We start from the raw sequence: 15,207 nt of genomic DNA, 5'->3' as shown, positions 1-15,207 counted from the left end.
CCAAGTACACAAGAAAAAGCTTTTCATGGGAGTGAGTGTACCATGTGAACTGTATGTATAATACTAACCATTGTCTATGGCCCACATGCTGCCCACTCCACTACCAGACTGTTTCCAGCGGAACCGTGTAGTGTCTGTCAGGGCAGCGTTGGGCAGAGGGATGGAGATTCTGGTCCACCTGGAGAAACAAAATGCAACATGTACTGCAGACACATATCCACAGTGACTGACGAACATATACACACAAGGACAGCTGCACACATACAGAGGTGCACACTTATTCATACCCGCTGTAGTTGTCAGAGGAGTAGATGGTGCTGTGAGGTAGATGGGGTCCAGCACAGAGCTCTGGCAGACACTCAGTGTGGAGCAGAGACCAGGAGCGACCGTGGTTGGTGGAAAACTCCAGACTCACGCTGATGAAAAATGACACGTCTTGTCTCAACATTTTAATTTTCAACCTGTAACAGTGTAAAATGACTGAAGCGTTCTGTAAAAAAACTCTGCAAATTAATACACATGCACCTTCAAATGGAGCAACAGCTTGAACCTTGAGGATTTAAATACCCAGAAGACATGTAAAATGATAGGACAAACTCCTTGAACTCATTTTTTATTCAGTTCAGCTTTCTCTAGATGCTGTTGTTTAGAAACATTTCGGCACCGTGTGCTGAAGTTTCCTGTGTGCACCAGTTGCCATTCTTGACACCAAAATAACTATGTGAAACTAGGGTGTCTTATTTGGCATGTGTAGGTCTGCTTTGTTGCATTCCTATTTTGACAAATAAAGTGGCAATATTTCCACATAAAAGCACAGCCTAACCTAGTTTTAAAATGTGTCACACCTGTTGGCAGGCTGGTAGGAGCCACAGCCTAGGTTGATGGAGAATTGAGCGACATGTGTGTGGGTGCCAGGCAGCACAGGGAGCAGCTGCATGAAGTCCACGGCCCACACGTGGCGGTTGGCACCCCCATGTGACTGCTGCTCCAGGCAGAACTGGGTGACTGGTGTCTGTAGCTCAGTGGGCAGTGCCACTGATACCACCGCAGGAGTCTGAGATAGGAGAGACGGAGGATAGAATGGCTAGATCAGACCAGAGGGAAGGTACTAATTAGAAAATAGTGAAAAGTCATCAATTTTTTACAATCGCTATTTTCCCTAAAGCTCAAGATGATGTCTTCCAATTGCTCAGTCTAAAATCCAAAGATATTCAGTTTACTATCATAAGACAAAGAAAAGCAGCTAATCCTCACAGATGAAAGGCTAGAACCAGTAAACATCCAGCATTTTAGCTTGAAAATGACATAAACAATTCATTTACCAAAATAACTGATGATTACACATCCAGTAATCATTTAATGCCACATCTCTCATAAAAATACATCAATCAAATCAATTATATGAGTAGAATTTTATGTGGTGAGATGATGAGTTCAACGAGGAAATAAAAATAAGATGACCTTTTCATAGAGAGTACATATGTTTTGGTTATTGTTATGTACAACCTAGATTCCTAAAAAGTTGGGATGCTGTGCAACATGTAAATGAAAACAGAGCGAAATCATCTGAAAATGAACTGTGTTTACTGACAACAGATTTAAGAAGTGTTCCTGAGCTCATGTAGTAACATCCTTTATACAATCATGAATTCACAAAGTGGTGAACCTCCCTCCATCCTCGCTTGTGAGCGACTGAGCCTTTCCAGGATGCTCCTTTCATACTACTATCACCTTTTTGTACTGTTTTCAATTGAACATTTGTCAAAAAGGATCAGCAAGTTATCACACTCAGTTTTATTTATGTTTATTTTATGTTTTATTTTATTTTATTTGGAATCAGGGTTGTATGTCTCACCCTGTATGAAGAGTATGGAAGTGTGTCGAGCACCACGCGTTCCCTCCTGCCTTCGGACCTTCCAAACACAATCACGTCATTCTCATGGGACTCCCCCGGATTACACTCGCCGCCACCTAAACAGAAACACACCTCAATAAGTTTATGCAGTGTGCTACACAAATGCACCATGAAGAGCAAGGCCATGCACACAAGAATCTATTGTAAGTAAAGCTATTAAGCTATTGACAAAGCTATAAATGACAAAGTGTTACAGGTGGAGCATTTCCATACCCATGGTGAAGTAGAAGCGAAGGTTTCCATAAGACGTGGTGTCGATGTAGGGGGTGCACACTCTCCTCCGGCCCTCCTTCTCAAACACTAGAGCAGAGCCCGACTCAATCTCTCCACACTGGGTCCCATAGGTGGCTCCCTCTATGTCCCAGCTGAGTAAAACAACACAGACAGGGAGGGCTGTCAGTAAAAGAAGTTTCCCACAAAATGTGAATCTATTTATTTGGGAAAATTAGTGGTACTTGAAATAATGAAGCAGTATTTCAACAACACAAGTAATTCTAGAAAACAAGACATTCAAGCAAGCAAGCCACCTGATGCATTACTCTTAAAAAACTCGAAGAGTGCATTGGTAGCCCAACGGTTTAAGGCTTGAATCTAGTTTAAAAGTAAAAACAAATAAATTCTTGAGAGTAAGTTAGCTCAAGGTGGAAAATACACCTGGAAATAACAACCCAATTTGAATATATCATTTACAGTTTAAGAAGTAGAAAAGGAAACAGGGCCAAGTTTATGCCACTTTGGGGCACTTAACTGTCGCCAAATATTAACCCCAATTTGGACTACACTGACGATACAGCACACAGACACAGACAGTGAAATAATAGGATGTAAACTCATGTGTTCATAGATTGCCTCTTTTACAGAGCATCTCCCTCTGGAGCATTAGCGAAGTCAGTAAACAGCCACTATAATTCACACCTTGCCCGTGAACAAACACACAATGCCAGCATAAATCACCTGGAAGAGGACTTACACACACAGGACACACACAGGACACACACACACACACACACACACACACACGTGCAGACACATATTTCTGCACAGTGGAGAGAGGATCCTCATTAGCACTGACAGAAGTTAACTCAGTGTGTCAGCCCTTTCCTGTGTTCCTCTACCCCCTCTTCTCCCCCCTGTTCCTCTCTATTTTCTGCCATGCAGCACGTACGTCTGTGTGGTGTGTCTCTGTCACAGCCAGCGTTGGGTTAAATGACACTTAGTGGATTGCAGCATTAACACAAGCAAAAGTGCCCCGTGCATACCTCACACATGTGTCAGCCCATGATGCCTGATGGGTTAGAGCTAGCATGCAGCGTAGCATGTTGGCATGCTGCAGGACGGTGCGAGGGTGCGGGGCGGCCGTAGAAACACTCTCCTGCTTGACGTCCTGATCATTAATGGAAAAATGTACTGACAGGGCCGGTGCATGAGGCCTGTTAATTACTGCCTGGCAGTAACACTATCTATCATCTCTCCTCTTTTATCTCTCCACCTCTTGCAGTGCTTCTGACAGTGTTTCCTTGCTGTCTGCTGTCCAGTGTGTGTTTGCGCGCATGTGTTTGTGTATATGTGTCTCACTCTGAACAGATGGACTGCTGTCTCTGTAGCAGTCAGAGGCATGGCATTCACCTGTGTCAGCCCCCAAGCTTGACTTAAAACTTGTGCAACACACTGCATGTCGCAGCATTCAACATATGACAAGTGACAGGTGTCAAAGCATGCGCATGTATACACACACACACAAACACACACACACACACACACACACACACAAACACACACAAACACACACACACACACACAGAAACACACACACACACACACACACACACACACACACACACACACACACACACACACACACACACACACAGAAACACCCGAGCACTGATATCCTACCAGAATCCTCCGCCTATACTATATTAACGTCATTGTTCCGTCTCAGTGCCACATTTCAAAAAGCTTTTAGTTGAAAAAGCTTTTTAAAAATCTGCAATGATTGGCATCTTAATAGAGTATCACTCCTGAGCTTTTTGTTTTCCTGTAATTGTTTTGTGGTTGTTTTTATGTGCACTTGTGAAGCACTTTGCAAGTGTGGTTATGACAGGTGCAATAGCAATAAAGACTACTTACTTACTTATTTAATATACATTTAGATAAAATGATCCCGTGGGAGAAGACATGAGACCATCGTCTTGACTTACTTCGAGGGTGAGCTCTCAAAGTCTTCCTCCCAGTAGCTCCTTCCCTCCTCACGATGCAGGTCAATGTCCCTGGTGGAGGCGAAGCTCTGGCCAACTCCCTCACCACCGTGGAAATACAGGGCATTGCCCTCCGACTGACAGGCGTGCTGGCCAATAAGAACACAGGTGCAACCAGTAACCACTTTTGCGAAGCAGTGTTTTAAGAAAATCACTGATCGTGTGGAAATGTTCTGCTCTAAGGTTAAAAGCACCTCATGATGGTATTTAAAATCTGTCTTTCAAACACAGCAAGTTTCTTTAGTAATCTCACTGCTCATTAGGCTTTCTATCATATTTCAAACCACAGGGCTGTTACCCTTTGTGACTAAAATCCATGTGTATGATATGGAATCCATGCAAGTATGGTTTAGCAGTTTACCTTTATGGTAGCTCCAGGGAAGAAGAGCCAGTTGGCAGTGTCTGGTGGGTCCAAGTTGTCCTCCATGAGGGGGGCTCTGTGGGCAGCATTGACCAGCAGCACGTTGTCCAGCCCCCAACAGGACTCATAGCCTTCGGGCCCATGGGGGGCCTCCTGAGTCCAGCGGAGACGAACAGCATCAGCCTTGGAGAGGTGTGGCAGGGGGAGCAGGTGGACGACGGTGCTGCTGTTGGTAGGGGCTCTAGAGGAGACGAACACATACAACATGAGGACCTGGGTGATTGTGTGTGTATGATGATGAATTCTTACATGTTTATGCATTAAATGATGACCGTTAATCATTAAAATAAGGCTGAAATGGAGAAACATGGAGAGACACTGCATGAGTGAAACTGGGAGAGAAAAGCAGTTTTCAGAATGAGTCTAAGTGATTAAGTAGGTGGTGGTCTATGTGTTGGGTTCTGTGTGTATACAAAAGAATACATGCACATATTTCAGCTGAATATTGTATTTAGAAGACAGTATCATGACATTGCGCCACTGTTTGAGAGCTGATTAAACAGAGGGAGGCAGGGATCGAGGAAAGAAAAACAGGGGGATCATAGAGACACAAACAGGAGAGGAGTGACAAATTGAGAGGGGGAGGTGTGAATGAGGGAAAAAGAGGGAGGGCGGGTGTTCGTAACAGATGGAAGGACTGTGGGATGGATGAGGAAGAAGGAAGAAGAGGAGAGAGGGACCTGATCTTCTCCAATGTGATCCAGTCATCTGAGGTGTTGGTGTTACCACTTAGGCTGTATGACACAGTGATGCTGGGGTCTGAGTAACTGAACCGACAGGATCCCGAGCCTGGGGAATACACACACACACACACACACACACACACACACACACACACAGACGACAGACATATAGGACCGTTAACACACTCCTGTTGAGGGAACAGCTAGTGTTAGCTAGTTTCCTTTTTCCAACAATTGAATTTTATCAGCAGGGCAATGATCCGTTGTATGCCTTGAGGGGCAGCCAGGCACGGCAGGGTGGCTTCTTCTGACTGACTGCTCCCACATTCCCTCCCTCAGCCAAGTGGAAAATTATGTCTAAATGGTGTCATGGTGGAACTAAGTGATCAGCAGCTTAACAGGGCTGAGAGAAGTCAGGAGGCGGCGTGAAGGGGTTGCACAGAGGTGATTGGAGGAGAAGTGCTGATGTAGGACTCTATACTGCAGCTCGGTTCCCTTAGTGCATGTGTGCATGTGTGCTCATGTTCTTGTGCATTTCTGTTTCAGAGTTTGTGTGGGATCAGACTATTTTTGCGCCTTTAAAATGCAGGTTTGTGAGGGTGCTGTGGGAGCTGGCGGGGGGATCAAAGGTTGCTAATGGAGGAACCAGGCTAGCCCTCATATCCAAACCTTTCCTCTCCCCCATGCCTGCTCTCCCCCTCCTCCCACGCCGCCTGACAGCGCGCAGCGTCCATGTCAGGTCAGTGTCCTGCCGTGCTGCTCCATCCCCACTGAATATAGCTGCGCATTAACCTGCCACCCCTTACTGCACCGCTCTACTGAACAGCTCCATGCACAACAGTCCTGCATCATAAACTCATACTAATGACCTGCAAATGAGAGAGCAGCCAGACAGAACGAGAGACAGCGAAAAGAGACAGAGAGAGGAATACAGGAAGGGTTGTCGCTCCAGTGTGTACTCTTATTTCCTCCCAGTCACATTCCCATGAGAAATGGCGGATGCATGTAATGGACATGAAAAATACAACACCTCTAAAAACTCTGCCACGGCCTTCTGGGTGTCTTTCCAGAATACTGTAAATCATTCATTATTGTGATAGGAGAGGCAGAGCAGGGGAGAGAGAGAGATAGAAACACAAAAATACACTGTGTACCAGTTACTGACATTTAACAGGGGTATTTCTTTTGCATGACAAAGGGATCTACTGTCCTGGATGGAAGAGGCTGCTGCACACAGGGCTAAGATCTTTGAACAGGGTTAAAATGGTTTCATACATAAGCCTGGTACACAAAATCTGTCTAATTGTTTGCAGCGAGTGTGGAGATTTAATACTCACCCAGGGCAAACTGCAGGACTGAGGCTGTGCTGGTGTTGAGAGGTACAGTGGTCTGGAGAAGATACACAAGGAAGTTTAGCATATCACCCATAAATTATCCAATTAAATAACATCAGCTACTACTCTGGTGGAGGCGGTTCCAATATTATTTGCTGCACTAAAGTAGGAAAGTGTTTTCAGCTGAGCACCTAGCTGAAAAGCTTTGTTTCACTGATGCTTTCTGGTTTAAAGTATAAAGTCCGTTGCACCTGTGATCACATTCAACAGTGACATCAAGTTTTTTAAATCCCTTCTGGAGACATTTGTCATATCACTGACAACTGAGTGAAACATCATGTGGTGTTAAGTTACTCTTTAAACGGCAAGTTGGTGGAGCTTTTTTTTTTCCCTGTGTATACATGAATATGCATGTTCCCATTGTTGATGATGTTGTGTTTGTGACTATCCGTGTGTAAATGCGTCAGTGTTTCTGGATGTGCACGCTTGTTGCACTTGACAGAAGAGCTGCCAGGCAGCGGCATCAAACATTTGGACCAGTGACAGACAAAGCAAATGCTTATCAGAGAAGTACATAGACTCACGAGGCACTAAACACTTCGCTGCTGCTGACTGGCTTTCATCTCTTATGGCAGAATAAACAGTCAGAAATCAACTTTATAAAGATGGAAAAGAAGGCATGAAAAGGTTTGATAAGCAATTATGAGCGGGTGTGTGTGTTGTCATGACGTGCGTCTGCCTGTCACACTGGGTGTTTGGCAGCATCCTGATACAACTGTACTTTACTGTAAAATATTCATGGTAAGATATTCAGTCCTTTGTGCTCCTTTTTTTTCATTTTCACTGTAGAAGAAGTTAGGTTTGTCTGCTGGACTCATGGATGCCAAACAGGTGCAGCAATATTTTGAGTTAAAGGACCAGTGTGTAGGATTTAGTGGCATCTAGCAGCGGGGTTGCAGATTGCAACCAAATGAACACCTCTCCCTTTCCAAGCCTGTAGGAGACAGAAAACATGAAAGGCCCATGAAAGCCAGTCTTTGGTTTGTCCGTTCTGGGCTACTGTAGAAAGAGACACAGCAGTGCAATATGGTGGACTCCATGGAAGAGGCCCCCTCTATAGATATAAAGAGCTCATACTAAGGTAACAAAAACACAGTGACTCTTATTTTCAACTGATTATACACTAATGGAAACATACTTATCAACATTATATTACAGTTCTGCCATATTTTGCCAGTAGATCCTCCTAAATCTTACACAATGGTCCTTAAAAGTTAAAAGTTAAAAAAGCTGTTCTGTACAAGTTACAGACAAGTCCTTGTAACGTGTTGTGACAAGAATGAAAATAGAACAAACAAATCATGAGACACATTAAATTACTTGTGTCGATGAGCCAGAAGCGATATCAGTTCTCCTATTTTCACACATCTTAAGCCAGACATCTCATCTTAAGTAAATTGCAAAATGTGTTAATTGTTTTGTTGCTAAATGCATGCTTTTATTTGAAATTTGTTTCCAACAGCTAGATTAGGCTGGGCAAATTTTGCTAGAATCCTTGTTAGAATGGCACCGTAATGTAGAAATTTGCAGATAATTTATAGGGATACGGATGTTTAAACATGAGATTCTACTATGGTTACAGTTAGTATGCTGTAATTTACTACAGTTGTGGTTGTGGCTAGTGAGTGGTTGGTTTGGATGTATGGTCAATGGGCCGTAAAATGTACAGCGGTTGCAGTGTGGTCAAACATGGCAGTTACCAGGTCTCGCTCTCCAAAGGGCTCACAGAAAGTCACAGCTCTGCCATGCATCAGTACACCACACTGCTCACCCACCTCACAGTTACTGCACTCAGACCTGTGAGGACAGGAGAGAAGAGTGAGTTAGAGCACGGGCAAAAAGTATCGAGGGAAGAGCACCGAAGATGTAGCGACCGCACCCTCAGATTACAGGAGGAGTCGCAACCTTTTCACCTACCAGATGCTCGGGTCCAGCTCTCCTTGGAGGTTGGAGTCAAAGTCATCGCGCAGCACGGCGTGTTTACCATGGAGCTCCACTACACAAGCACATACACCATATGCTCACAGTTAGACACAATCTGCACGACACCTTGTCTTTTCATGCTGTAATTACCTGTATGATTATAACATCAAAAGACAAGAAAAAAACCCAGCATGCAATGGAATGTAGACTCACCAAGACTAGGTCTCAATGGGGACTCGGTTGGAGCTGAAAAAGACAGAGAAAAAGAAAGTAAACAGTATGAGTTATACAGTGGTAACATCTTGAATGTACAGATATTGCCTGATGTCTGTCTGAGGCGCAGACAGTAACCTTTCGTGGGCAGATTGAGAGCTGGAGAAGTGCACGTATAAACCTTTGGGTTAATATATGAGCAAAAGTAAATGTACAGACCACACAGACTTCTCAGGTTTGTGCAGCTTTGCATTGTTAACTGTATGAGGTATTAGTCAGCAAGTGCAGGCAAATAGGCTTGTTCTTAAATCATCTCTGAGCGAAACAAACTTTCTCTGTGTCCTGGCCGGCCATGGCTGCAGTCTCCTGGCTGCTGCTGATGTTAATTCCTTTCAGTAATGAAAGGCCGGGCGGCCATGATTAACGGTTCAATGCCAATTAACCGCCATCCTCCCCAGAGGCGCGTGTGCTGTAATCTGTGGCCACTGCCGAGCTAACAAACTCAACCATCAATCTCTCCCAGGGGATGCACAGCTCTGAGAAGAGGAGGGAGGTGAACGGTGGGGGTTACTGAGTGTTAAGACTTAATGAATCAAAGATGAGTTTTAAAAAAAATGAATAAAAAAAACAGAGTGGCTCTAACTCAATTTCTGAGAACACTTTGTAAAACATAGCACGCATCCACACCACACCTCTGTGCTGAAAATATGAAGGAGGTAGAGCAAAGTGAGGTTTAAAATTAATCAGGAGTTTTTGATAGATTACTTCGAGAGAAACTACAGTTAGCGCAGAGTTAGCATAGCCTTTATTGTCTGCCGACATGGGAGAATTTTGTCTTGGGCATCAAGAGAACACATGCACGATCTGCAGAATCACACCCAAGAATATTGCACAGATATCCTACAACAAGATATTGCACAAGATGAAACTGTTTCATTATCTGGTACACAGCAAAAAAAGCGATGGGAACGGTGTGACACAACACCGTTCGGTGGAGGTCATTTACTAAACTCAGTCATTTACTAGACTCAGACGAACTTGAGAACATCCATGTTGTATATTTTGGATTCAGCCACCGAGAAAATAAAGCAAAATGCAACTTGCACACATTTGCTTTATCTTCTCGAGCAAGTTTATGTTGCACGCCCATATTATGGAATTTGAGTTTAACCCTGTTTCGTGATCAGACGCCGTTGAGTGGCACAGTGGCCTTAACCTGAGTGAACATGTCACCCTTCAATCCCTTTGAGCTTCTTTACTCTCTCCTGGCTTTTTCTAAGACAGCCTTACTGCAGACTGAAGAGAAGGATAATCTGCCACAGTGTTCTCCATCCAGGATGAGCCTGCCCACCTGATAAAGCACACTAAGATAACACAGTGAGGACTCATTCCAAAGTTTCATTTCAAGTTGCTTAAGACTGTCTTTCAAACCTTACAGCAGTTCTGAAATTGAGGGGCTTACATTTGAGAAAGCCCACCTAAAACCCCTCATAAACAACAGAACCTGAATCATGAGAGGAGGGATTATAAAAAAAAAGGGTTCTTACTATCCTAATGGCTCTGCGAATGTCTTTACTTTGAGCTCAAGCATCACTTTTGTTAGCTGCCCTCATTTCTCCCTATTGGCTCCAAATGCCGGGCACTTAGAAATGGATTTACTATTCTCAGAGCGCTGGTAAAGTTTCATGTTGACTGTAGAAGTTGAAGTCTTAGTGGCCTGTGTGACAGAGCTGGGCGGTTCAGTGGCTGCGACTGCTGCCGCCGTCGCCGCCGCTCTGGTGGGCCCTGACGCTCAGCTCCATGGCTGGAGCTCGGGCTCGACGCTGAAGCCCATTAAAAGCAGATCAAAGGGCCTTCTTCCTCTCTCTCCGTCTCTCCTCCTTCTTCGCTCTCTAATCCTCTAATGTCTGCTGATTCAAAACATGTTTAGAGGACCTATCAATCCCAGCATGTGTAACTCCCTCATTCTTCTTGTTCCTTATTATCTCACTTAATTGGAATAACAATGAAATATGCAGTTGTGTGTTCAGTTTACATGAGCATGCGCTCATCTTACATATTGAACCTGAAAAGAGCATGTAGTAAAACCCAATTCCTGGTAATCCACTCTCTCAGACTGACACAGTAATAAATGCTTGGTTGGTATTCTGCTCTCTACAGTCCTCTCCCGTCTCCCTCTTAAACAAACTCTTCTAAATCGCTCCCAGTCTTTCTAGTGAGGCCATTTGGCTGGAGAAAGGCCCAAAGATTTTTTTTTTGGGTGGATAATCCCTTCAAGCTTCCAAAAAGGCCTCATTTACAGTTTTCTTTCTCCATGCTTCATCACGCTCTCCTGCTGTCTCTCTCACTTGCCTTCTATCACAATCTCTCCCTCCTGCCCACCCCTCCATCCGCACCCGTTCTGTCTCTCTCTGCCTAACCCTCTGTGCATCGGGAGCAGACAGTGGCGCTCATTTCACTTGGATTAATCCCCTCTCACTTTCTTAAAGACTTCAATTACTGCCTCCTCTATTTGCGGCTCATCTCTGCTAATGCCTGTATCTCCCTGGCCAGGGCTTATACTCACAAGCATGCAGAGGGACACACACACATACACACACACACACACACAGAAATGCACACATAGACACAAACGGCTTTGCCTTCCACCGCTGACCCAACTCTCTCTGCTATTTCGCTGTGATGCACATGCACACGTATGCGCACCTTTAAACAGGAGCAACAAAATGAAGGGGATCGCAGAGAGGAGGGGGTCTCCAAAAACTACAGGGGGACTAAAATCGGATGGGTGCTGATGAGCAGGGTTGGGGTGATGCTTGGGGGGGGACTAAATGAGCATAAGCTTTGGCAGACTCAGACATCTCGGCACAAAGAGCGCAGGGCACAAGTCATGTTAAATCTTCTCCCCCTCTTCTCTCCATCTTCCAGCTCTAATCTCCTCTCTCTCTCTCCTCTTTTTCTCCCACCCTGTAAACTGCACCCACTCTTCCCAATCTCCCCTGTTCCCCTCTCGTTTGCTCTTTTTCCCCCTTCGTCTGACTCACATCCTTGCCGACGTGAACCGCGTTTGAAGTTGAGTTGCTCCCGTCTAACTGGCGGTTGCAATTACTGACTCACCGGGATGCAGGATGCTGTTGTTTTTCCTTCAATGACTAGAAAGAAATGGTTCTCCAAGGTCAGACTGCAGCCACTTCACTCCACTCAATGAAAACCACAGCCTTTGTGTGGGCTTCAATTGGCATCATTACAATAATCATAGGTGAGTGGAGAGGAGACCAGCAAAGAAGTTAGACTCACTACTATTTTCCAATTTCAGTGTTACCTTTTCTAACTGAAAGCAAAGATGGAATCCAAGGTAGAGACGAGACATATTTTTCTTCACAATAGCGAGGATTAAGGAGTCTAGCCAAGTGTCTCAAACATGAGGACAGGCTTATTTAGCATGCAATTTTTGGCTTTTTGTGTTTGTCTCTTTGGCAAACATCTCCTGGCTGTCAATGTGTTAAAACACAACGCATTTTCCTTCCACATATCATCATTTTCCTGCTTGCTGAAATCGAGTAATTGAGGTAATTCCAACAAAAAGAAAAAAACGCAAAAAGCGGCAAAAATCTTAATGCAAAAGAACAACAAAGAAGGCTGGGAAGAGAGAAATGAGAAAACGAAGAAAATAGGGTTTGAGGAGACAGGTTGCAGGAGGGTAATATAGACTCAATAGAGGTCTCAAGGCTTCTTGCTGGTGAGGGATGAAGGATGGCAGGCGAGCCGGGGTTCAGCCAGGAAAGCAGGCTGGCTGGCAGACTGGGCGGGTGGTGAGGAGGTGGAAAAGTGGAGGCCACCCGTCCCTCCTCTGTTGCACTGTGATCTGGCGTCCCTCAGGGAGCAGTGGCCTCTTTGAGTTATATGTCCCTTTAATAATCCATCTGGGGTGCAGTGCACTCGGCCAGGCCCATAAAGACCTGATTTATTCCCTTGCTGGAAATGAGGGGACCTGGCGATGCTGGGCGGGAAGCAGGGACCGCTGGCCCTGCTGTCAGGAGATAGAGCTGATGGACGGCCTGCAGCGCCATTCAACAGCCACAACCACTCCACCCTTTTAGCGCAGAGCACCCTTTCCTAGCCCACCAGTACCTCTCTCCATCCCCTGCCCTGGCTCTTCTCATCTGGGTTTAATAAGTCTTTTTATGGTCGCTCAGTAGGAGCGGAAATGTACTACTGTTTCATCCTCCTGCCTGTCTGTTCGCATACTTGCAGTCATTTAAAACTGTGGCGGTGATTTGCATTTTGCCGCGTCATGCTTTAAAGCATCTCTAGGAGCCTGTCCAAACCATTTGGCAATGTGCTGATTGGCGCCACAAACTACTCGGTTGTGCTGTGTATTTAATTTGGTTTGGTTGCAGCAGTATTTGTCGGAGTCCCATTAGTTTTGTCTTCTGAATCCACAAGTAAGAACAATCTAAGGGCATTTTTGTGTGCTGGTTGTTCAGTAGAGTAATGGGGTGTAGATCAAAACAAAGTCGAAGGGAAGTCGGAGGGATCAATTGGATGTTGAATAAAGGGAATGGGTCAAGAAGGGTAGTGGCATGGCAGAAAGGAGCTTTGAGAGCAGTGTGTCTGTGACCACGCATCCCCCAACAGTGCTAGACAGATTATTTTACACACATGTACACCCACACACTCAGACACACACAAATCCAGATTTGCTTATGTCTCAGCAGGCTTTTAGGGGCACCAGAGAGGAAACATTAAGACAAACACCTGTCTCAATAAACTTGCAGGGAGGCTTTCTGTTACTGAGAGGCCAAGTGCTGCATGTCACGACGTTCCACAGCGTGTTAAAGGCTTATTCCCCTCCTATTCTATCTTTATCCTTAAATCTCTTATTTACATTAGAGTTTATTCCTCTGTCTCTTTGTAATGCTAAGCTCAAATTCACACTGCAAAGTTACCTTCTTTTTCTAGCTTCCTGGCTAATCTGCCCATTTTAAGTCGCCACCCTGGCTGATCACCCCTGATTGCCTTCTTATTTGAGCAGCCTGCCCTCTGATTCTCTCCTCCATCCTTTCCTTCCTCTTTTCCTCCTTCCCTCCCTCTCCTTCATGGATCATAACCCTGCTTTAGATAGCTTTCATTTCTCTGGCTCTTCAAAGCTTGAGTCTTAAGCATATGAACTTCTGAAGTGGCTTGAGCTGGCCCCGTATCTTTTATTCCACTTTGAATGCTAATGCCTAGATTTGAAGTAACTTTGCTCAGAGCAGCTTGCACTCACTTTGCCACTCTGCGGTTGAATTTGGGATGGTAGCCTATTTGATTCATGCCAGGAGGGAAAAGTCTACAGGTCTCTGCCTCACCTGCTGCTAAGTCTGGCTTTGAGGGAATTAAGACACTAAATATAATTTATGTATAAGAAAAAAAGGGAGTGCTTATTCTATTGTTCTTGATGGGTCAAGAACAATAGAATAATAAAAACTGACGTTAAAAAATAAGGTACTCTTCAAGGACAGGGCCAGTAGTCAAGAAAAAATGAAGAAAACAGTGACCAGCCTACTAACAATGGAAGTCTATGGTACCGGTTGGCCAACCAAAAGGAATCTGAGGCACTCTGATTATGAATATAAAAATATTTTATGAAATCATATGTGAGCTAACACAAGTCTTCATCAGGGTATAAGGTGCAATGAGGCAGGCTTTTGAATAAAAGAAGAATTATTAAAATAAATGATTTATGTATAGTTTTTCACATTACAAGACCTCACACAAATCTCTACACAGTAATACAGCTTTGGCTACACCACGGCAAAGTTTGTTTCATGTCAAAGAAGTTCTAAAGTTTCGTTTTTAAGTCGAGTGCCTTGCACATCCCAGTTTCATGATTTTTTTTTAATCTGCACAGTTCTTTTGAAGTTGTAGGTTTTGGTTTGGAAAGAGGAAGAGGAACTGACTACGGTGAGTTAGATCAGTGGGGCTGAGAAAAACGATGCTTGTCTCTGTTCGGACAATCCGCGAGAGACCAAAAATGATCAGACCCATTTCTGCTTCTCTTCCCTCCTTTCTCTCATCTCTCCTCTGTCTCCTTTCGCCTTCTGTTGCCTACGGCATGTTCGTTTCTCATTTGTAATTCAGATTTCCTGGCGTAGTTCAGCAACAGAGAGAGCTTTGCATTATTGGCCGTCAAAGGAATTGGCCTACAACAAGGTCGGCCACGTGCTCACATCTACTCCTTCCCAACCTTTCTCTGGTTAAGCATGTTTAATCACCCCACTACCTCCATTCAACACCTTTCAGGTTTCTCATTACTACTATATCTTCATCCCACCATCTTTGTCCTCGTATTCTCCTGTCTCTCCTTTACCAGTTAGACAGAAACTATCATTACTGACACAAGTAATTTATAGCTCTA

General features: G+C 44.5%; 1 protein-coding gene across 1 annotated transcript in view; it reads right to left on the bottom strand.

Moving 5' to 3' along the window:
- reln (reelin) overlaps positions 1–15,207 on the bottom strand; it is a 90,185-nt gene that overhangs the window by 27,687 nt on the left and 47,291 nt on the right. Inside the window, exons 5-16 of the mRNA XM_041938807.1 lie at positions 8,808–8,840; positions 8,589–8,667; positions 8,372–8,468; positions 6,615–6,666; positions 5,275–5,383; positions 4,535–4,775; positions 4,117–4,262; positions 2,129–2,280; positions 1,856–1,971; positions 846–1,054; positions 288–416; positions 69–178 (exon numbers count right to left, since the gene is read on the bottom strand). Coding sequence (XP_041794741.1) covers positions 69–178; positions 288–416; positions 846–1,054; positions 1,856–1,971; positions 2,129–2,280; positions 4,117–4,262; positions 4,535–4,775; positions 5,275–5,383; positions 6,615–6,666; positions 8,372–8,468; positions 8,589–8,667; positions 8,808–8,840 — 1,473 coding nt within the window. The remainder of the gene's footprint in view (positions 1–68; positions 179–287; positions 417–845; positions 1,055–1,855; positions 1,972–2,128; positions 2,281–4,116; positions 4,263–4,534; positions 4,776–5,274; positions 5,384–6,614; positions 6,667–8,371; positions 8,469–8,588; positions 8,668–8,807; positions 8,841–15,207) is intronic.

The sequence above is a fragment of the Chelmon rostratus genome, chromosome 6 (genome assembly GCF_017976325.1).
Source record: "Chelmon rostratus isolate fCheRos1 chromosome 6, fCheRos1.pri, whole genome shotgun sequence".
NCBI classification, from domain to species: Eukaryota; Metazoa; Chordata; class Actinopteri; order Chaetodontiformes; family Chaetodontidae; genus Chelmon; species Chelmon rostratus.
This window is presented reverse-complemented; position numbering and strand designations above follow the sequence as displayed.